This window comes from Hypanus sabinus, chromosome 9 (assembly GCF_030144855.1).
Source record: "Hypanus sabinus isolate sHypSab1 chromosome 9, sHypSab1.hap1, whole genome shotgun sequence".
NCBI classification, from domain to species: domain Eukaryota; kingdom Metazoa; phylum Chordata; class Chondrichthyes; order Myliobatiformes; family Dasyatidae; genus Hypanus; species Hypanus sabinus.
In genome coordinates, this window is record NC_082714.1 from 113,799,804 (window position 1) to 113,823,638 (window position 23,835).

Here is a 23,835-nt window from a genome sequence, read left to right on the forward strand (position 1 = left end):
ACTTAGGTGGGAAAGCAAGAGAGGAATAAGGATGAAATGCAGGCAAATTGGATTCTGCCCAATTCATCATGAACACATCCTTCCCTGCTATCAGTAATATCTACAGAAAGCAACATCTACCATCAAAGATCTCCACCATGTGGGCAACTACCATTAAGCAGGAGGTATAGAAGCTTGATGTCCCACACCACCAAGTTCAGGAACAGCTACTTCCCTTCAGCTATTGGGTTCCTGAACCACCTGGCACAACCCTAATCACAACAGTTTAGCAATACCGCGACCACTCTGACAGATTTGCACTTTTGTTCTAATTATGTTCTTTCTTGTAAAAATTATGTAATTATGTTCAGTCAAGTCAAGTCACTTTTTATTGTCATTTTGACCATAACTGCTGGTACAGTACACAGTAAAAATGAGACAACGTTTTTCAGGACCATGGTGCTACATGAAACAATACAAAAACTACACTGAACTGCATAAAACACAAAAAACTACACTAGACTACAGACCTACCCAGGACTGAATAAAGTGCACAAAGCAGTGCAGGCATTACAATAAATAATAAAGAAGACAATAAGCATAGTAGAGGGCAGTAAGTTGGTGTCAGTCCAGACTGGGTATTGAGGAGTCTGATGGCTTGGGGGAAGAAACTGCTACAAAGTCTGGTCTTGAGAGCCCGAATGCTTCAGTGCCTTTTCCCAGATGGAAGGAGGGAGAACAGTTTGTATGAGGGGTGTGTAGGGTCCTTCATAATGCTGTTTGCTTTGCGGATGCAGCGTGTGGTGTAAATGCCTGTAATGGCAGGAAGAGAGACCCTGATGATCTTCTTAGCTCACCTCACTATCTGCTGCAGGGTCTTGCAATCCGAAATGGTCAAATTTCCAAATCAGGCAGTGATGCAGCTGCTCAGGATGCTCTCAATACAACCTCTGTAGAAAGTGGTGAGGATGGGGGGGGTGGGAGATGGACTTCCCTCAGCCTTCACAGAAAGTAGAGATGCTGCTGGGCTTCCTTTGCTATGGAGCTGGTGTTGAGGGACCAAGTGACATTCTCTGCCAGGTGAACACCAAGAAATTTGGTGCTGTTAACAATCTCTACCAAGGAGCTGTCGCCGTTCAGCGGTGAGTGGTCGCTCTGTGCCCTCTCTTTTGTTTTGTTCACATTCAGAGACAGGTTGTTAGCTCTGCACCAGTCCATAGCCACTGCACCTCCTCTCTGTATGCTGACTTGTTAATTATCATTTTTCTTGTGAACGCTGTGTATCTGATGCTATGTCCCCGTGAAGAGGCTGCGAATTTTTCATCGCACCTGTGCATACCGATCTACTCAGGTGAACTCAGATAAATGATTCTACAGTTCTAAAATTAGGCATCCATTGCATTGTATTCAACTCCAGCCTAAAACTTGATATTCTCATTCTATCATTACCAATGGCCAAGTGTTCAACTCTCATTCACTGACGAGTGCTGATGATCATGCTAACTCCAAACAAAAGTAAAATGGTGAATGCAGGATTACAGGCAAGCTAAATAACAATACTAGTCCACAAGCCCAGTGCTCCAAAGTCATAAGCAACACACATAACACTAGCAGAACTCAGATATACGGAAAAGAGTAAACAGTCGGCATTTTGGGCCAGGACTCTTCTTCAGGACTGAGAGAAAAGGGGTGAGATGCCTGAATTAGAAGGTGAGGGAGAAGAAGGAGGCTAGCTGTAAGGTGACAGGTGAAGACAAGTGGATGGGAAATGTCAAAGACTGGAGAAAAGAGAATCTGATGGGGGGAGAGTGGACAACAGGAGAAAGGGAAGGAGGAGGGGACCCAGGGAGAAGTAATAGGTGGGCGAGAAGTAGTAAAAGTTCAGAGCAGGGAATACAAAGGGAGAGGATTTTTGTTCCCTGGTAGGAGAAATCGATATCCATGCCATCAAGTTGGTACCCAGAGAGAATGTAAGGTGTTGCTCCTCCACCCTGAGGGTGGCCTCATCATGGATAAACACATCAGAAAGAGAATGGGAATGGAAATTAACATGTCTGGCCACTGTGAAATCCCACTTGTGGCAGATGGTGGTGTTCAACAAAGCTGTACCCCAATATAACATGTAGGGGAGGCCACATTGGGAACATTGGACACAATAGACAACTCCAGCAGATTTGCAGGTAAAATGTTGCCTCAGCTGGAAGGTGTGTTTTGGTCCCTGAATAGAGGTGAGGGAAGAGCTATTTGGGCAGGTGTAGCACTTAGGGCAATTGCATGGACAAGTGCCTGGAGGGAGATTTGTGAGGAGGAGGGAATGGACTCTATCATTATAGCAGAGACTGATGGGGTGGTAGGTAAGGACAAGAGGGATTCTATCACTATAGTGGAGTCTGATGAGTGGTAGGCAAGAACAAGAGGGACTATCACTATAGCAGAGACTGATGGGGTGGTAGGTAAGCATCAGAGTCTTAAGATGTTTTGTTAAGGATTTCAATGAACAATTTAAAAAATGTTTTGAGGGTGATTCAGGTAGTGAACAAAAGAATACCTAAGGACATTATTTTGAAAAAATTTATGAAGTCCCTCAAAAGATATGTTTAGTTAAATCTGAAACTCATGAAAGTCAAGGCAAATTCACTAAGCACAACATGACAGGGCATTTGTTGAATGTGAGCAATGGGAACCCGCAAGGATGTGTAATAAGGCCACAATCCTTCATTCTGTTATAAATTTATTCAGGATGCTTGCCCAGATACTAGTTCATTGCTGAGGTAAAAATCCACAAAGAAATGCAAATATCCAAGCTGTGTTGATGTAAGCATTACATTGCAAAGAGGTATTCATACATTAAATTGATTGATATCAGAGACAAAAGAATCTTATTGTAGGTTAAACAGTAAGCCAAAACATATTTAGACCACAGTGGGAGTCTGGCCCTAAGCATTAAAAAGGGTACATTGGCATTGGAAGAAGTTCAGTGAAGGTCTACCAGGCTGATATCTGGAGTAAATAATGAGGATTATTGGCAGGTCAAGCTGCAGTTCAGTGAGCAGTTCAGTAGAGATTTGCCAGCTAGTTGGAGTGCATGGAGGTAAGGAGACCAAAACAGTACACAATAAGCAATTGAAGAACAAGCCTACCATTTACTTTATTAATGGCTAGGTAAGTCTTCAGCAATTTTACATTAATACATTGGTCTCTTACTACATTAACTATTACCAATCTAGCATAATTTAAATAATACAGCACATTTATGAAGAGTTATCATAATTATTCACATTATACTGCATCTGCATGTTTTTGCCCACTCAGTCTTCAAGTACCTTTCCACTCACCTCACAATTCATAATCCCACCTAGTTTAACATTTTGAATATTTAATTTGCCTTCACCATCCAAATTACTAATTATATATCTTGGCTTGTTGAGGCCCAATCACTGCAGTGCTTCAGCAGCCTGAAAACACATATGTACTGCTCTCTCTTTCCTGTCTGTCACCTAGTTTTTAATCCATACTAATACTGCTGATGATACTTAGTGCACTAATTATACACACTTATCATTCCATGGTATTCTATCAGAAACTTTTGAAAATCCTAGTGCACTACACCTACTGACTTACCTGTATCTATTATACTGGATTGACTAGGCTTATACTCACTGGAATTTAGAAGATTGAGGGGGGATCTTATTGAAACATATAAAATTCTAAAGGGATTGGACAGGCTAGATGCAGGAAGATTGTTTCCGATGTTGGGGAAGTCAAGAACGAGGGGTTACAGTTTAAGGATAAAGGAGAAGTGTTTTAGGACCAAGATGAGGAAAAACTTCTTCACACTGAGAGTGGTGAATCTGTGGAATTCTCTGCCACAGGAAACAGTTGAGGCCAGTTTATTGGCTATATTTAAGAGGAAGTTAGATATAGCCCTTGTGGCTAAAGGGATCAGGGGGTACGGAGAGAAAACAGGTACAGGGTTCTGAGTTGGATGATCAGCCATGATCATACTGAATGGCGACGCAGGCTCGAAGAGCCGAAGGGCCTACTCCTGCATCTATTTTCTATGTTTCTATCTTTCTACAAGTTCCAATCTCAAAAAAAACTCCAGTAGGTTTAATTTATTCCTTTAGGGATACAGCACAGAAACAGGCCCTTCTGGCCTAATAAACTTTCACTGCCTAGTTACACCACATGACCAATTAACCTATTAACCTGAACATCTTTGAAATGTGGAAGGAAACCAGGGCACCCAGAGAAAACCCATACAGTTGCAGGAAGAATGTACAAACTCCTCACAGACAGCGATGGGAAATGAACCAAGGATGCCGGCACCATAATAGTGTTATGCCAGCCACACTAACTTGCCACCCCCAAACATTGTTTGTCGAGCTCTATTTCTCTTGCAGAAATCCATGTTGATATTTTGTCCTATCCCATTGATATTTTCTAAGTGCGCTGTTATTCCATTCTTTATAATGGCCTCTAGTATTATTTTGTCCACTACAATACTGAGATTCAGCTAGTCTGTAGTTTCTTGTTCTCTCTCTCCTTTCTTTATTAAAATTATGGGGGTACATTAATCACCCTTCAGACTACAAGAACTATCCCATCTATAAAATCTTGGAATGCATCCACAATTTCCACAGCTATATCCCTTGATACTCTACATTGCAGATTATCATGCCGTGGGGATTTATTGACTTTGAATGCCAGTAATTTCCCCAGCACTATTTTCTGACTGATATTAATTCCATAATGGCAGACATCACAAATCTTGAATGTAAATGGAGACAGGATTCATAAAAAAACACATTTTTTCAGGTTGTGAAGCTAGAGGAGCTTTCATAGATACGGAGATGCAAAACCACGGACGAAAATAATACTGAAAAACGGGGCAGCAATGTAAAGTAGCAGTTAATATAATGCTGTTACAGTGCCAACAATCTGTGTTCAATTCCATTGCTTCCTGAAAAGCGCTTGCAGATTCTCCTCATGACCATGTACGTTTACTCTGAGTGCTCTGGTTTCCTCCCACATTCTAATGACATACAGGTTGGTAGGTTAATTGGTCACATGTGTGTAACTGGGTGGTGTGGGCTCATTGGGACAGAAGGGCCTGCTACTTTGCTATATCTCTGAATATAAATAAGATACAAGTTTTAATACTGAAGCACAAATGTTACTCAAAACTTTACCGCAGAGGGCTCTGAAGCTTTGGTCAGGAAAGTGAAAATTGCCATCCTACTGAGAGACACAGCAGGTTTGAGGAGCTATAAGCCCATTTATAAAATTGCTTATTTATTTATTTATTTATTTGTCTGTTTGTTGAGATACAATGTGGAACAGACCCTTCCAGCCCATCACGCTACGCTGCCCAGCAACCCCCTATTTAGCCTAATCAAGGAACAATTTACATTGACCAATTAAACTACCGACTGGTATGCTTTGGACTGTGGGAGGAAACCATCAGACCATAAGATATAGAAGCAGGAGTAGGCCATTTGGCCCATCAAGTCTGCTCCACCATTCAATCATGAGCTGATCCAATTCTTCCAGTCATCCCTACTCCCCTGCCATCTTCCCATACCCCTTGATACCCTGGCTAATCAAGAACCTATCTATCTCTGCCTTAAATGCAACCAATTGCTTGGCCGCTGCAGCCTCTCGTGGCTAAAAATTCCACAGATTTACCACACTCTGACTAAAGTAATTTCACGGCATCTCTGTTCTAGAAGGACATCCTTCAACCCTGAAGTTGTGCCCTCTTGTCCTGGACCCCACTACCATGGGAAATAACTTTGCCATATCTAATCTGTTCAGGCTTTTTAACATTCGGAATGTTACTATGAGCTCCCCCCCTCATTCTCCTGAACTCCAGGGAATACAGCCCAAGAGCTGTCAGATGTTCCTCATACAGTAACACTTTCATTCCTGGAATCATTCTCGTGAATCTTCTCTGAACCCTCTCCAATATGAGTATATTCTATCTAAAATAAGGAGCCCAAAACGACACACAATATTTCAAGAGCAAACATGAAGAAATCTGTAGATGCTGGAAATTCAAACAACGCACACAAAATGCTGATGGAACACAGCAGGCCAGGCAACAACTATAGGGAGAAGCACCGTCAACGTTTCGGGCCGAGACCCTTCATCAGGACTACCTGAAAGGAGAGATACTAAGAGATTTGAAAGTAGTGGGAGGAGGGGGAAATGGAAAATGATAGGAGAAGACCGGGGGGGGGGGGCTGTTGAAGCTAAGAGCTGGAAAGGTGATTGGCGAAAGTGATACACAGCTGGAGAAGGGAAAGGATCATGGGACAGGAGACCTCGGGAGAAAGAAAGGTGGGGGGAGCACAAGAGGGAGATGAAGAACAGGCAGGGTGATGGGCAGAGAGAGAGAGAAAAAAAACAACTGAATATGTCAGGGATGGGGTAAGAAGGGGAGGAGGGGCATTAATGGAAGTTAGAGAAGTCAATGTTCATGCCATCAGGTTGGAGGCTACCCAGCTGGTATATAAGGTGTTGTTCCTCCAACCAGAGTGTGGCTTCATCTTGACAGTAGAGGAGGCCATGGATAGACATATCAGAATGGGAAAGGGATGTGGAATTAAAATGTGTGGCCACTGGGAGATTCTACTTTCTCTGGCGGACCGAGGATAGGTGTTCAGCGAAACGGTCTCCCAGTCTGCGTCGGGTCTCACCAATATATAAAAGGCCACACCTGCAGCACCGGACGCAGTATACCACACCAGCCGACTCACACAGGTGAAGTGTCGCCTCACCTGGAAGGACTGTCTGGGGCCCTGAATGGTGGTGAGGGAGGAAGTGTAACAGTAGGTGTAGCACTTGTTTCGCTTACAAGGATAAGTGCCAGGAGGGAGATCGGTGGGAAGGGATGGGGGGGAACGAGTGGACAAGGGAGTCGCGTAGGGAGCGATCCCTGTGGAAAGCAGAAAGGGGGGGGGAGGGAAAGATGTGCTTGGTAATGGGATCCCGTTGGAGGTGGCGGAAATTACGGTGAGTTACACGTTGGACCTGGAGGTTGGTGGGGTGGTAGGTGAGGACAAGGGGAACCCTATCCCGAGTGGGGTGGCAGGCGGATGGGGTGAGGGCAGATGTGCAGGAAATGGAAGAGATGCATTTGAGAGCAGAGTTGATAGTGGGAGAAGGGAAGCCCCTTTGTTTAAAAAAGGAAAGACATCTCCTTCGTCCTGGAATGATCATCTTCCACCATTGCATTGGACTTCTTCACCACCGACTCAACCTGGAAGTTAACCTTTAGGGTATCCTGCACAAGGACTCTCAAGTCCCTTTGCATCTCTGCACTTTGAATTCTCTCCTCATCTAAATAATAGTCTGCCTGTTTATTTATTCCATCAAAGTGCATGACAATACACTTTCCAACATTGTATTTCATTTGTCACTTCTTTGCCCAATCCCCTAAACTATCTAAGTCTCTCTGCAGGCTCTCTGTTTCCGCAACACTACCCACTCCTCCACCTATCTTTGTATCATTGGCAAATTTAACGATAAATCCATTAATCCCATAGTCCAAATCATTGACATACATCATAAAAAAGTAGCAATCCCAACACTGATCCCCCCCCCTCCACTGGTAACTGGCAGCCAGTCAGACTAGGATCCTTTTATTCCCACTCTCTGTTTTCTGCTGATCAGCCAATGCTCCACCTAATGCTAGTAACTTCCCTGTAATTCCATGGGCACTTATTCCATGGGCTAAGCAGCCTCATGTGAGGCACCTTGTCACAGGCCTTCTGAAAATCCAAGTACACCACATCTACTACAACTCTTTTGTCTACCCTGCTTGTAATTTCCTCAAAAAATTACAGTAGGTTTGTCAGGCAAGATTCCTTTCAGGGAACTTTTCAAGATTCCTTGGAGGTGTTGTGGATAGTGTGGAGGGCTGTCAGAGGTTACAGCAGGACATTGATAGGATGCAAAAGCAAAAATGGGCTGTGAAGTGGCAGATGGAGTTCAACCCAGATAAGTGTGAGTGGTTCATTTTAGTAGGCCAAATATGATGACAGAATATAGTATTAATGGTAAGATTCTTGGCAGTGTGGAGGATCAGAGGAAAGCTTGGGGTCCGAGTCTATAGGACACTCAAGGCTGCTGCGCAGGTTGACTCTGTGGTTCAGAAAGCATAAGGTGCATTGGCTTTCATCAATTGTGAGACTGAGTTTAGGAGCCGAGAGATACTGTTGCAGCTATATAGGACCCCGGTCAGACCCCACTTGGAGTACTGTGATCAGTTCTGGTCACCTCATTATAGGAAGGGTGCAGAGGAGATTTACAAGGATGTTGCCTGGATTGGGGAGCATGCCTTATGAGAATAGGTTGAGTGAACTCAGCCTTTTTTCCTTGGAGCAACTGAGGATGAAAGGTGACCTGATGGAGGTATATAAGGTGATGAGAGGCACTGATAATGTGGACAGTCAGAGGCTTTTTCCAAGGGCGGAAGTGGCTAGCACGAGAGGGCACAGTTTTAAGGTGCTTGGAATTAGGTACAGAGGAGATGTCGGGGGTAAGATTTTTTATGCAGAGAATGGTGAGCGCGTGGAATGGGCTGCCAGCAACAGTGGCGGAGGCGGATACGATAGGGTCTTTTAAGAGACTGCTGGACAGGTATGTGGAGCTCAGAAAAATAGAGGGCTATGGGTAACCCTAGGTAGTTTCTCAGATAAGGACAAGTTCAGCGCAGCTTTGCTGCCTGAAAGGCCTATCTTGTCATGTGCCCCCAGGTTCTCTGTAACCTCATCCCTAACAATTGATTCCAACAACTTCCCAAACACTGATGTAGGGCTAACAGGTCTATAGTTTTCTTTCTGCTGCCTCCCACCCTTCTTAAATAGTGGATAACATTTGCAATTTTCAAGTCATCCGGTACAATGCCAGAATCTATTGATTCTTGAAAGATCATTGTTAATGCCTCCGCAATCTCTCCAACTACTTCCTTCAGAATCCGAGGGTGCATTCCATCAGGTCCAGGAGATTTACCTACTCTCAGACCAGTAAGCTTCCTGAGCGCCTTCTCAATCGTAATTTTCACTGCACAAATTTCACTTTTCTGACACTCTTGTATGCCTGACATACTGCAGATGTCTTCCACTGTGAAGACGGATGCAAAATACGCTTTCAGTTCCTCTGCTATCTCTGCATCTCTCATTACAATATCTCCAGTGTCATTTTCTATTGGTCCTATAGCTACCCTCAACTCTCTTTTACCCTTTATATACTTAAAAAAGCTTTTAGTATCTTCTTTGTCTCTAGCTTCCTTTCATAATTCACCTTTTCCTTTTTAATGACCTCTTAGTTTCCTTCTGCAAGTTTTTAAAAGCTCCCAATCCTCTATCTTCCCACTAGCTTTGGCTTCCTTGTATGCCCTCTCTTTTGCTTTTACTTTGGCTTTGACTTCACTTGTCAGCCACAGGAGTGTCTTTCTTCCATTCAAAAATTTCTTCTTGTTCTTGCACATCCCTCATTATGGGCAGAAACTCCAGCCATTGCTGCTCTGCTGTCCTTCCTGCTAGTGTCCCTTTCCAGTCAACTTCGGCCAGTTCCCCTTTCATGTCATTGTAAAACCAGAGCATCTGGAAGAAGCGCAGTAGTCACAGGAAGCGCATACGTAATCCTTTTCACTTTCATTTCATATGTGGCTTTAACTACAAACCCTTCTGCATTATGGCATGGAGTGAAAATTTGATTGTTGTAATTCACATGTGAGATTCAGTAAAAGGAAAGCACAAATTTGGCAATATGACAACACATTCAAAGAGTTAATTGAGGAAATAAATGATGGTGTTTTGTAAGAATGGGTTAGTTTCAATATCAGCTGGTATAAAACTTGTGAAACAAAGTGGTTAATAGTATAACCAGGATAGGAGGTGAAAGAATAAAAAACAAATATGGGTACTTAAGACAGTTTGCATAAACTAATCATTTTAGCAAACTTAGGCTGACATTGAAAGGTTTAGAGAATTGGGGGATGAGGATTTGAAATGTGAGGATTGTGCAGTTCATCCCTTGCCTATGTGCCACACCAACTTGCATCTAGAATTACAAGAAACAAGTAACATGTGGGCCAAGCAGTTCTCAAGCATTGATTATTTCCAAAAGAAAGTTTCTAAAACACTTCACAATATTTTATTTGACATTACTGTTAATAAGTAACCTGTCATCAACAAGCTATTGTGGTTTGTGCGTGCCTGGGGATGAGGAGGTAGGGGTGGTGGGAAATTGGTGATGGGACCAGGAAAGAGCATGGTATGAAACTTCTTTCACCACCATAGTATTGTTTCAGCAAGAATAGGGTTCTGGATATTCTGTGGTGAGTTATTCAAAGGATGAGCCCTTGAATGTGCACTAGAACTAAAAATCCTCTATGGATATAATGCAGACTGAAGCAAGATCTTATTGGTCTTTCTTCCCTCCTTTCTTAAACCCTATGTTTCACAAAACCTGCAATGAGGTGTTAGTTTAATATTAAAAATAACTTTTCATAATATGTATTTCTGTTCTTCTTCAGGGTAGAATTATCTTTAAAGAAATCTAACATTGGTCCATTTGAAGTAAGTATTAATCAGACTTTATTTTCAGGTACAATGTTTGTACTTTTGACAACAAGAAATTTAAGCTTCCCACTGTGGATTGATAATTTCACTGGCATGAATGAAGCCTCCAAAACACAGCAAGAGTAAATTCCAACAAAACTACTGAGAATGTCAATTACAAAACATAGACTTTTTCAACATTATGAAATCAAAAATGTTTTTTTTCCCACAGTGAAATGAGAATTCTTTGGCATTTTATGTCAGATGGAGAATGTCTGACATACATCATTGCTGTTCACTTATTCCTCACCCTATGGAAACGCTGCCTGCACCACACTGAACAAAGCCCCTTCCCCTTGTGCTACTTCCCAGCCCTTTCCCCAAGAGGGGTGAGCAGAGTGGGTCCTAACTAGGGCTGCTTAGTCATGGGTGCAGCTGCAGAAATCCTCTTTCTGCCTCAGTCCAAGAGCCCAACGGCTGAATCGAACACCTGTTCGTGACTAGGGGCCTCCAGGTATCACAATTCCAGATGACCTGCCCCCTTCATTACTTGCTGATCCCCACGGGACTTAATCCAAGATACCAGGGTGCATTTTATTAATGGAGAACACCTGTGCATGAGTTTGTTTAATATGGGGAGGCAGATGCACAGGTAGTGGTATGGAAAGCAAGATCACTGGGAACCCTTCCTGCTGCAGTCTTGCTCCACCTTCACTGTTGTGATGTGTCATCATCATCTTCTGCCAGCTTCAGCAGTGAGATCTTGGTTGGATTGCTCTTTGTCTGGAATCTCCCCTTAGCCTCTTGGGATCTCAGGAATTCACAGACTTTTCCATCATAACAAGGTGACAATCCTTAGAGAAGCCCCTTGTCCACTGCAGCCCCACACCACAAAACAATCTTAGGCTCTCCTGAGGGCCTGCTCTGCTTTCTCAACTCATCTGCATCCCACAGCCAATCTACTGCTACCCCAGCCCTATAAACCTACAACGCCCAGAATCCAACATCCCATCTGCCAGCCTACAGTATCTTGAAATTAGGGTCCCAATGTCACATGGTGATTCAATCAAAATTACTTATCTATTTGCATGCAATTGCTTTCTCCTCATTATAGCATACTTTGTTTTCAGGTGAACTGTCTACAAGCTGGAATTGATTTCTTAATTTCCATTGTTATTTTACCACGCATTAACTGTAAGTAACCAAAAGAAGTTGTAACTTTCACTTGAGATTTTCTACGTTAATATCACCATTTTTTCCTCAGCAATAAAAAAAATATCTCAATTGATTCAAATGTAAACTCTGCTGATAAGCAAATGATCAAGAAGATCATAAAATCATAGGAGCAAGATTAGGACATTTGGCACATTGAGTCTGCTCCACCATTCGATCATAGCTGATTTATTTCCCTCTCTACCCCATTCTCCTACCTTCTCCCCATAATCTTCGACATCCATAGCCAACAAGAACTTAGCAACCTCCATTTTAAATACACTAAATGACTTGATGTCCACAGCCAACTGCAACAATGAATTCCACAGCTTCACCACCCTTTGGCTGAAGAAATTCCTCCTTATATGATATATATATATTTCTCCCGAGACTGTACACACTGTCCTAGACTCTCCCACTGCTGCAAACATCCTCTCCAAATCCACTCTATCCAAGCCTTTCAATATTTGCTAGGTTGCAATAAGATTCCACTTCATTCCTCTAACTCTAGTGAGTAAAGGCCCAGAGTCATCAAACATCCCACTTAAATTAACCCTTTCATCTCCAGAATAATTTTCATAAACCTCTTCTGGACCTCTTCAATGTTGGCACATCCTTCCTTAGGCATGGGGCCCAAATATTAAAATCACAGGTTCAGTTTCAATACTGGACTGCAACAGGGGCAATACTAGTAACTAATAAAGTGAAAATCAATTAGGATTCATATTCTGACTTTAATTGGGCATTGCATTACTAGAGTGGTAGAGCCATATATAATGGAAACAGGCACACAGCATAAATCATCCATATCGACTGTGTTGCCCAGCAAGCTGGTTCCATCTGCCCTAATTTGGCCCGTAGTCCCTCTAAACCTTTCCTATGCATGTAATCATCTGGGTAGCTTTTAAATGTTGCTCATGTTCCCACCTGAACCTCTACTTTTGGCAGCTCATTCCAAATACACACCATCCTTTGCGTACAGAAGCTGCCCCTGATGTCCCTTTTAAATTTCTTGCCTCTGACCTTAAACCTCTAGCCTCCTGCTTTGACCACCTCACACCACCCCCAGAATAAAAACGATTAAATGTTTTCACTCTGTCGGTGCCCCTCATGAAGTTATATACCTCTATAAGGTCACCCTTTAATCTCCATTGTTCCACAGATTAAAGTCCCAGTCTCTGCAGAGGCTTCTTGTAACACAACCCACACTGTTACCCCCTGCCCACAACATCCATGAAATATTTTTGTGAATCTTTTCTGCACACTTCATAGTTTAATAACATCTTTCCTATAACAAGGTGACAAAAACTGTACAGAATACTTGAAGTGTGATCTCACCATCTTATAGAGCTGCAACATAGCTTCCTGCCAAACTCCTATACTCTGTGAAGGCCTGCATGCCGAACAGCTTCTTCACCACCCTGTCTACCTATGACACTGCTTTCAGCTAACTGTGCACTTGTATTCGAGGTCCCTCAGTTCCATAACACTCCACAGGGCTCTACCGTTCAATGTATAATTTCAATCCTGATTTGATCTCCTAAGATGCAAAACTTCACATTTATCTGGATTGAAAGCCATTTGCCAATCCTTAGCCTACATACCTAGCCAATTACGATGCCCTGTAATTTTTTATAACCTTCTGCACTATCAGCAAACTTACTAACCATGAATTCTACACTCACATCCAAATTGTTTATATAAATTACAAACAACAAATTCTCAGCACCAACCCCTCTGGCACACCAATATACAAGTGTCTTTCCCTCCCCCCCCCCCCACCTTTACATAGGTAGAGTGTTCCTATGAAACCTTCCTTAAGCCAAAATGGCGTAAAGCGAAGAACCATAAATTTATATGGGAAAAAATTTTTGTAAAAGCAAAAATCCTCTTTGTAATGCAAAAACAGGTTACTAACATAGGTCTTATGTAAAAGCAAAGTGGCATAAAGCGAACATTCATAAATTGGGGGACACCTGTACACCATTTCTCCTGTCTTGAGAAATGACTCTCAACCATCACCCTTCGCTTCATACCACTGAACCAATAATGGATCAAGCCTGCTATCTCCCCTTTATATCCCTTGTGATCCAACTTTCCAAACAGGGCTGTCATGAAGGACCTAGTCAAAGATCTTGCTAAAGTTCATGTAGACAGCTAGATAAAACAGCCATCTAATGTATATAGGCCCCTCAAAGTTGATAGGGTAATTGAGTAGGCATATGGTGTGTTGGCAAGGATTCAGCTCAAGAGCCACGAAGTGGTGTCACAATTCTTTAAACTCTGGTCAGACAACACTTGGAGTAGTGTGTTCATTTCTGGTTGCTTCATTATAGGAAGGATATAGGATATGGAAGGTTTAAAGAGGATGCAGAAGAGATTTACCAGGATGACACCTGGATTAGATGGCAAGTCTTATGAAAACAGGTTGAGTAAGCTAGGGCTTTTTGTCTTTGAAGTGAAGGAGAATGCAAGATGACTTAATGGAGATGTACAATATGATAAGAGGCATAGATAGAGTGAATAGCCCAAGACTTTTTCTGAAGTCTTAAATGGCTAATTCAAGGGGGGCATAATTTTAATATGATTGGAGGAATGTATGGGGGGGGGGGATGTCAGAGGTTCAGTTTTTCTACTCAGATGGTGATGGTGCATGGAACACCCTACCAAGGGTGGTGGTAGAGACAGATATATTAGGGACATATAAAAAAACCTTTCAATGGTGACATGGATAATAGAAAAATAGAGGGTTATGTAGGAAGGAATGGTTAGATTGATCTCAAAGTAGGTTAAAGGATCAGCAGAACACAGTGAACTAGAGGGTCCTGTCGTGTTCTATGTTTTATCTCATTGTCAAAGTTTACACGTTATTTAAGGTCACTTGCAGAATCAATGTTTTCAAGACTGGAGGAAAGATCAGAAAATCGATGAAATAAATTAATTTCATCAACTTTTGGAAAATCAATATGAAACAATTCATACATTTAATTATGCCTCGTGGCTCTATGCACTAGCATCACCAGTTGACAAGATTGCATCCAACATGGTTTTAGGAAGAATGGAGCAAGGCTTTTGAAGAAGGAGGGTGGTTTGGGGGTTGTGGATGACAGGTGCATCCTGAAACGCTTTTAGAAATTGAAACAGAAATAAGTTGCAAACAAAAGGTATGGTCAGAACTGTAAGATGGCCTATTGTTAATTTAACGATTAAGCCTACCATACTTATAACTGGCACACAAACTATTGTTTTATGCAGCTGTCCTTGCCAATGGATATTCACTGCCTCTGATAGACCAGATCAAACTTTCCAACATTATTGTACAGCCACATAAGGTAAAGTGAGTTAAGCAAATGGTGCATCTCATATGAAGCAATGTACAAAAGCAAAAGGAAATTACAGACGTTGGATATCTGAAATAAAAGCAGAACCTATTTGAATGTCTTAGCATGCCAAACATCAGCTTCAGATAAAGAAGTAGGTTAGCTTTCATCAGGACATACTGATCAGAAGCACCTGTATTTATTGGCCATGATGGGTGCCATGAGTGATCCAAAACATGATGTCTGCAGCAAACAGACACCTCTGAGGCAAACCAGGGCAGGTGCCATTTTGAGAAAGGCACTCACTATGGAGTTGGATGTGGCACTTTTTGGTTTGTGCAAGACTAACATTAGAAAGGAGCAAACCACCCAGTAATTTTTGGTGAATCAGAACCCAATGTGCATGTTTGTCTGCCACAACCTGATGAGCTTCTATGACGATAAAGTAATCCTAATCTTTTTTCCAGCAATTTCTAAACCTATATTACAGATATTAAGTCATTACTTAGAAATTGTTCAGTGTCTGGCCATTGCTGACAAGGCCAGAAAAAAAAAATGGCAGAAGAATTAATGAGTACTTTAGATCTGTCTTCACTAAGGAAGACACAAGCAATCTCCCAGATGTATGGATGGGCCAAAGACATAGGGTAACAGAAGAAATGAAACAGATTGACATTAGGAAGGAAACGGTGATGAGTAGACTGATGGGACTGAAGGCTAACAAATCCCCAGGTCCAGATGGTCTGCATCCTAGGGTACTAAAGGAGGTGGCCCTGGAAATTGCAGATGCATTGGTAATCATTTTCCAATGTTCCTTAGATTCAGGATCAGTTCCTGAGGATTGGAGAATGGCTAATGTTATCCCACTTTTTAAGAAAGGAGGGAGGGAGAAAACAGAGAACTATCAACCTGTCAGCCTGACATTGGTGGTGGGGAAGATGCTAGAGTCCATTATTAAGGATGAAATAGTGGCATATCTAGATAGCAGTGATAGGATTGGGCCGAGCCAGCATGGATTTACCAAGGGTAAATCATGCTTGACTAATCTGTTGGAGTTTTTTGAGGATGTAACCAGGAAGTTAGACAGGGAGATCCTGTGGATGTAGTGTACATTAATTTTCAGAAGGTATTTGATAAGGTCCCACATAGGAGATTGGTGGATAAAATCAAAGCTCAGGGCATCGGGGGGGAAGTCATTGACATGGATAGAAAACTGGTTGGCAGATAGAAAGCAAAGGGTAGAGTGAATGGGTGTTTCTCGGAATGGCAGGTGGTGACTAGTGGGGTGCCACCGGGCTCGGTATTTGGACCACAGCTGTTTACGATTTACGTCAACGATTTAGATGAAGGCATTGAGAATAACATCAGCAAATTTGCTGATGATCATAAGCTGGGTGGCAGTGTGACATATGATGAGGACATTAGGAGAATTCAGGGTGACTTGGATAGGCTGGGTGAATGGGCAGATACTTGGCAGATGACGTTTAATGTGAATAAGTGTGAGGTTATCCACTTTGGGAGTAAGAACAGGAAGGCAGTTTATTATTTGAATGGTGTAGAGTTAGGTAAGGGAGAAATACAAAGAGATCTAGGAGTCCTTGTTCATCAGTCACTGAAGGTGAATGAGCAAGTGCAGCAGGCAGTGAAGAAGGCTAATGGAATGTTGGCCTTTATTACAAAGGGAATTGAGTACAAGAGCAAGGAAATCCTCTTGCATTTGTACAGAGCCCTGGTGAGACCACTCCTGGAGATTTGTGTACAGTTTTGGTCTCCAGGGTTAAAGAAGGACATCCTGACTGTAGAGGGAGTGCAGCGTAGATTCACGAGGTTAATTCCTGGGATGTCTGGACTGTCTTACGCAGAGAGGTTAGAGAGACTGGGCTTGTACACGCTGGAATTAAGGAGATTGAGAGGGGATCTGATTGAAATATATTAGATTATTAAGGGATTGGACAAGATAGAGGCAGGAAATATGTTCCAGATGCTGGGAGAGTCCAGTACCAGAGGGCATGGTTTGAGAATAAGGGGTAGGTCATTTAGGACAGAGTTAAGGAAAAACTTCTTCTCCCAGAGAGGTGTGGGGGTCTGGAATGCACTGCCTCAGAAGGCAGTGGAGGCCAATTCTCTGGATGCTTTCAAGAAGGAGCTAGATAGGTATCTTATGGATAGGTGAATCAAGGGATATGGGAACAAGGCAGGAACCAGGTATTGATAGTAGATGATCAGCCATGATCTTAGAATGGCGGTGTAGGCTCAAAGGGCCGAATGGTCTACTTCTGCACCTATTGTCTATAAATGATTGCTCATCCCAAAGTGTCTTTGAGAAGATGAGCCTGCATCAGCTCCTGCAGTGCCTCTGGTGAAGGTACTCATAGTGTTACTAGATAAGGTTTTCCATGATTTTGAAAAAGTGACAATATACACTCACTGGCCACTTTATTAAGTACACCTGCTCGCTAATGAAAAAATATCTAAGCTGCTAATCATTTGACAGCAACTCAATGCACAAAAGCATGCGGACAAAGTCAAAAGGTTCAGTTCCTGTTCAGTCCAAACATCAGAATGGGGAAGAAATGTGATCTAAGTGACTTTGACCGTGGAATGATTGTTGGTGCCAGACTGGATGGTTTGAGTATCACAGAAACTGCTGATCTCCTGGAATTTTCACACACAACAGTCTCTAGAGTTTATTAAGTTGCAACAGAACATCCAGTATGCAGCAGTTCTATGAGCAATAATGCCTTATTAATGAAAGAAGTCAGAGGAGAATGGCCAGACCAGTCCAAGAGGACAGGAGGGCAACAGTATCTCATTTAACTATGTGTCACAACAGTGTTGTGCAGAAGTGCATCTCTGAACACTCAGCAAATCAACTTTGAAGTGAATGGGCTTGTTGGGGTCTGGTCCGGATCCGCCTTCCGGGTCTTGCTCCGGTCCGCAGACTCTGGACTCCGGGCCTTGCAGCCAGCCCTCCTGTCACACGGAGCCATTGTATCATCTTGGCTTAAGGAGGTACACCTGTTGCCTCCGTTGGGCAGGGGTTTCTGCCCCTTCCTACCCGTTGCCTCAGTCGGGCAGGTCTGGCCGGACTGCTGCTGCCTGGCGGGAGTTCTGCCCTTTCCACCCATTGCTCCCTAAGGGTTGCGCCCCGCACCTGCTCAAGTGTCCGCACTTTGCCCAGGCCTCCGTGTTTCCGCCTGGGTGGCGGCCGTGCCCGGGAACCATGTGGCCGCCATGAGGAATCCTCCTGCCCCGCCTGAACACTAGGATTCTCCTGCCTGCCATGAACTCTGGGATCCTCCTGTCTGCCATGAACTCTGGGATCCTCCTGCCCTGCCTGAACACTAGGATCCTCCTGCCTGCCACAAACACTGGGATCCTCCTGCCCTGCCTGAACACTAGGATCCTCCTGCCTGCCACAAACACTGGGATCCTCCTGCCTGCCTGAACACTGGGATCCTCCTGTGTGCCATGAACTCTGGGATCCTCCTGCCTGCCACAAACACTGGGATCCTCCTGTGTGCCATGAACTCTGGGATCTTCCTGCCTCGTCTGAACTCTGGGATCCTCCTGCCTCGTCTGAACTCTGGGATCCTCCTGCCTCGTCTGAACTCTGGGATCCTCCTGCCTCGTCTGAACTCTGGGATCCTCCTGCCTCGTCTGAACACTGGGATCTTCCTGCCTCGTCTGAACTCTGGGATCCTCCTGCCTCGTCTGAACTCTGGGATCCTCCTGCCTCGTCTGAACACTGGGATCCTCCTGCCTCGTCTGAACACTGGGATCTTCCTGCCTCGTCTGAACTCTGGGATCCTCCTGCCTCGTCCGAACTCTGGGATCCTCCCGCCTCGCCTGACCTCCGGGATCCAGCCCCGCCTGCCTTATCCCTTGCATGCCATGGCATCCCCATCCTGTCCTACCCCTAGTACTTCAGTGTCTGCGTCCTGCATTTGGGTCCAATCCTGCCCCCGTTCCTGACAGGGCTATACAGAGGTGTATCTACGGAAAATAACGCCTATGGCAAGTGCTGAAATTGCACCCGTCCAACCATCTGAGGCCCACTTGACCAAACATCTGACACCCATCTTTTAGATAATTTTACCACAATATCAGCTCAAAAATACAAGTCAAGCTCATTAATCTTTTAATTAACAAATTATGGTACTACATGAAAATTATAACTGCTTCCTTGCTTTCACTGATTATATCATAGACCAATTTGCATCAGTTTTTCTGTTGCTTCTCTTTCTACACTCAGCAGAGCAAGATCACAGCCTTGACCCATGGAGGCTCTCAAATACAAAAGTATTAGTTTTAACTTTCTGAATGATCTCTCACAGCTGGCGATGGAAACTGCGATGGTTAGCATTATCTGAATAGCAATGCGAAGATTGGGGAAGACACTCTCATCTCCATACTGAACAATAAATTCAAGAAGCTCTTCAGGTCTTGATATTTTCATGTTGACCTGACTTGATAGCAATATTCTGCAGTCCAAAATTTCTTCATATAGCTGCTGTCCATCAACATCAGAGCTGTACAATTCGCCCAAATTTTCACACTTCTTCTTTAGATCATTACTGTCAGCGCCATAAAACAGTCCCTCGACATCGAGAAGGAACCCAAACTTGGTGTCAGTGTCAGGCAAATAAGCAAACATTTCATCCATTTCTCTGTGAAGACGGTCGAGTGTTCCCCTCATGACTCTTTCCATTTCCTCCTTAGCTGTTAACCCAGCATCTCTCAAGTCCTCATCAGCCATTCATTTCTTTCGTCTTTGACGTCTTTCAACTTCAATATTCCATTCTTGACAGAGACCAACTCATTCTTTGAGTGACTCACTGACCAACACTTCTCTTTCATCATAAAAATGATCTTGGAGGACTTTCAAACTCAGGGCAGCATCATGGAAGTCCATGCTAGGATCCAGCAGCCTCTTTTGAATACGGTCAATGCAAATGAGTACTTTGTTCCAAAATCCTAGCAAAATCAGAAAATCGTAACTCAACATGCGGTTGTACAGCTGCCTTACATCACTTCTTGTTTCACTGGTCTTGTTTTCATTGTCTATCATGTCCCGGAGAACTTGAAGTATCTCCTCAAGGTACTTGTTGACGGGCTTCACTGCTTCTGTCTTTGCACTCCACCTGGTTTCAGGCTCCAACTTAACAACCACAGGCAAACACTGCCAGGTTGTTTTTCTCACTTACTCTTTGATGAAAACCACTTATGTGTCCAGCCTTCACAGCAGTGTTGTCATAGCACTGTGACCAACAATCATGTAGCTCCATTCCATCCTTCTATAGCTGTTTCAAGATGTCTTCAACCAATCTCTCAGTATCCTTCTGGCTTATCTGGATAAAACCAAGGAAGGACTATCTAACACGGACCGTTTTCCTCTCAAAATCAACTTCCACATACCTCACTACTTCTGATATCTGCTCACAGTGTGCCTGATCAGGAGTCGAGTCGAACATGAGACCACAGTACAGGTGTCTCTTCCCCCCCCCCCCCTTTAGAGCATTCCTATGAAACCTTTCTTAAGCCAAAATACTGTAAAGCAAAGAACTATAAATTTATATGGGAAAATTTTTCATAAAAGCAAAAATCCGCATTGTAATGCAAAAACAGGTTACTAATATAGGTCTTTTGTAAAAGCAAAGTGGCGTAAAGCGAACATTCGTAAAGCAGAGGACACCTGTACTTGGCTTTACAAATGCTTCTCAGTAAAATCAGGTGAACAGTGGATGCCATCATGTGGATTAATTCATTCTGGACACCCGGTGAAAGATAAGATGTGGATCCAGGATGACTTTCCAAATGAGTTAGGTGTTCTTTTATGACAGGGTCAAAGGTGGCCAGTAGTTTTAATAAGCCAAGGAAATTTCCCACATTGGAGTCATCATCTAACTGAAGTGACTCCCTATGTCCTTGCAAAGCCAGGTTCTGAGTCGCAAGGAATTTTACGCAGTGAAGGATTCTCATCAGAGATATCATGCCACTTCTGCTTTTCCTTCTCAATCTGTGACTGAAATACCGCATCAATAACTCCTCTGTCTCCTGCTAAATTTCTTTTCACTGTGTGAAGCATTTCCAATAATTCTTGGCATTTTCATGAACACTAATCCTTTCAGGTGCTTTCCAGTGGTTGAATTCACTTTCCTGCTCCAATGAGGATTGATGGTCTGACCAGGAATAGAGAACACAAGAGACACAAAATGCAGACTTTTTAAAAGGGGAATAGACCAGCCATGAGCGAGTCACTTCCTCGCCTCGACCATTTCCCAATTTCCTCATGAATCAAGTTTTGTTCATTGATTGATTATTTGTTGGTAGGAAAGGCCTCTCACTGTTCTGGAAATAGTTCAAACCCAGCTTTATTATTTATGTTCTCAACGTGTCAGGCAGAACTGCTTTTCCAGTATCCTTGTCGAACTTCAGAAGTCCAATGTCATGCGGTTCAATCACATCTGGTATAACAGTTCGAGACTCTTTGACACCATCCATTTCACTAGGTTCAGTGTCATCAGGTTCAATCTCATCAGGTAAAATCTCATCAATAAACTCAACATCACCACCACCACCATTGTCTTTCCCTCCTGTCATGTCCATGTTCTCTGTGGCAGCCTCACTCTTAATCTCGTCATAATCTCAGATTTATCTGACTTGACTTCCTCCTCAGCTTGTGACAGATTTGTACTTGATCCACCTTCGGATTCTAACAAACTTGTAGCAGGTGCAGGCGACTCCATGGAACGTGTTGAACTACTTGTTCCAGGCTTTTCAAAGAAGGGCATGAAGAACTTGCTCGACTTCTTGGCTTCCTCCGCCTCCAACTTTCGTCTCTTTGATCCTTCAGCTTCACTTTCCTTCTTCGTGAAGAAACCTTTCATGGTCTTCTTACACAATGCTCTGAAATAAGGCCATCCTAGTGCTTCTCACCCATGATAATCAAAGACAGATCATACATCTGAAGAAAACTCTTTTTTTCACTATCCAAGGATGGAATGTCTGACTTTAGTAGAAACTGCTCAGTGGCGCCCCTCCCCCCTTCAAGTGGCGCCCAGGGCACGTGCCATACCTTAGATATGCCACTGGGGCTATAGCAGTAGAAAACCACAAAAGTAGTCAGTGGCTCCATTATTTGGTGCGGAACAAGCCACCGAGCATATTAGAAATGATGGAGGCGCAAAGTCCCTCTCTACACCCAAACTTCTGAGGTTGTTGTCGTTAATTTTGTGTCCTGTTAGTATATGACATCCCAAAATGCGTTGCCTCACACTTGTTGATTATAAAAGCTGATACCCACTATACCATATCTGCTGAATTTTAAAATATTTCTGGTACAAGAATTTTGCTGCATGCATTCATTACACAACGTTGCAAAGGCTTTCAAGACCACTGACTTTATTGAAATAAATCCTTTACACATGGACTTGTTAATTAAAAACCAATTATTTTTGTGTACAAATCACCACTTGGGCACATTCGAAGAGGGTCTCAGACAAACGTCGACTGCTGATAATTTGAATCAGCAACCTCCCCATTGCATCACTTCCCTTTCAAAACCTGTAACAAAAACTTTAATTTAGAATGCACATTAAAAATGGAATTTAATTCAGAATCTCTCCATGACATTTTCTTTAAGGTATTTCGAGATTTTATGTTAAGTTTGATTTTGCATTAAACTGTGTTTATACTTCCAAATTCCCAACTCTGTGCTGTAAATTTTAGTGCAGTCAATTATAAATTCGGTCAGCTTAAGGAGACAGTCATGGTAACAGTTTTGGACCCATAGGGGTCACTATTGTACTGATTGTGATTTTGAACGAAATATGTACTGTATAATGAATGAACAGTCTTTGAATTAGAAAATTTCGCTCATAAACAGAAAGACTGATGTTATCACTACTGTTCTTATTTTGAATGTATTAAATAGAATTTTATATTATGTCAATTGCAATTTTAACATTCATTGGCTGTTTAACTTTTTTCTTCCAAATATATCAGTTGTTAGTGTGCCTCCACTGACACAAACAGCCAGACATACTTTATTGATCCCAAGGGAAATTGGGTTTCATTACAGCCACACCAACCAAGAATAGTGAAGAAATATAGCAATATAAAACCATAAATAATAATAATAAGTTAATCATGCCAAGTGGAAATAAGTCCAGGACCATCCTATTGGCTTAGGGTGCCTGACACTCCGAGGGAGGAGTTGTAAAGTTTGATGGCAACAGGTAGGAATGACTTCCTATGACGCTCAGTGTTGCATCTCTGGCTGAATGTACTCCTGTGCCTAACCAGTACATTATGGAGTGGATGGGAGTCATCCTCTTTTCAGACACCACTGTCAGAGAGTCCATTTCCACCCCCACAACATCACTGGCCTTACAAATGAATTTGTTGATTCTGTTGGTGTCTGCTACCCTCAGCCTGCTGCCCCAGCACACAATAGCAAACATGATAGCACTGGCCACCACAGACTCGTAGAACATCCTCAGCATCGTCCCGCAGATGTTAAAGGACCTCAGTCTCCTCAGGAAATAGAGACACTGTAGCGGTGTGCTACACGCAGCGCTAAAATTACGACACGGAGTCGGTAACTGCAGTCAAAGGAAAAACTTTATTCGAAATCCTCAGCCTCACTTTTAAGCCTCCCTCAACCTGCCCCCCGTGGCGCAGAGGCTCCAAAGCTCTGTGCTCGCAAACCCCCGTAGGCTATCTAATTGTGAGCCGGTTCGGATGTGCCA

The 23,835-nt window shown here is 43.0% G+C and overlaps 1 protein-coding gene and 1 long non-coding RNA gene across 2 annotated transcripts in view; one reads left to right on the plus strand and one right to left on the minus strand.

Moving 5' to 3' along the window:
• Positions 1-23,835, minus strand: part of LOC132399742 (uncharacterized) — a 128,250-nt gene that overhangs the window by 93,719 nt on the left and 10,696 nt on the right. The gene's annotated exons all lie outside the window — the stretch shown is intronic.
• LOC132399741 (bactericidal permeability-increasing protein-like) overlaps positions 1-23,835 on the plus strand; it is a 58,801-nt gene that overhangs the window by 34,017 nt on the left and 949 nt on the right. The window contains exons 12-14 of the mRNA XM_059980443.1: positions 10,526-10,568; positions 11,681-11,744; positions 15,018-15,094. Of these exons, the coding sequence (XP_059836426.1) occupies positions 10,526-10,568; positions 11,681-11,744; positions 15,018-15,094 (184 nt within the window). The remainder of the gene's footprint in view (positions 1-10,525; positions 10,569-11,680; positions 11,745-15,017; positions 15,095-23,835) is intronic.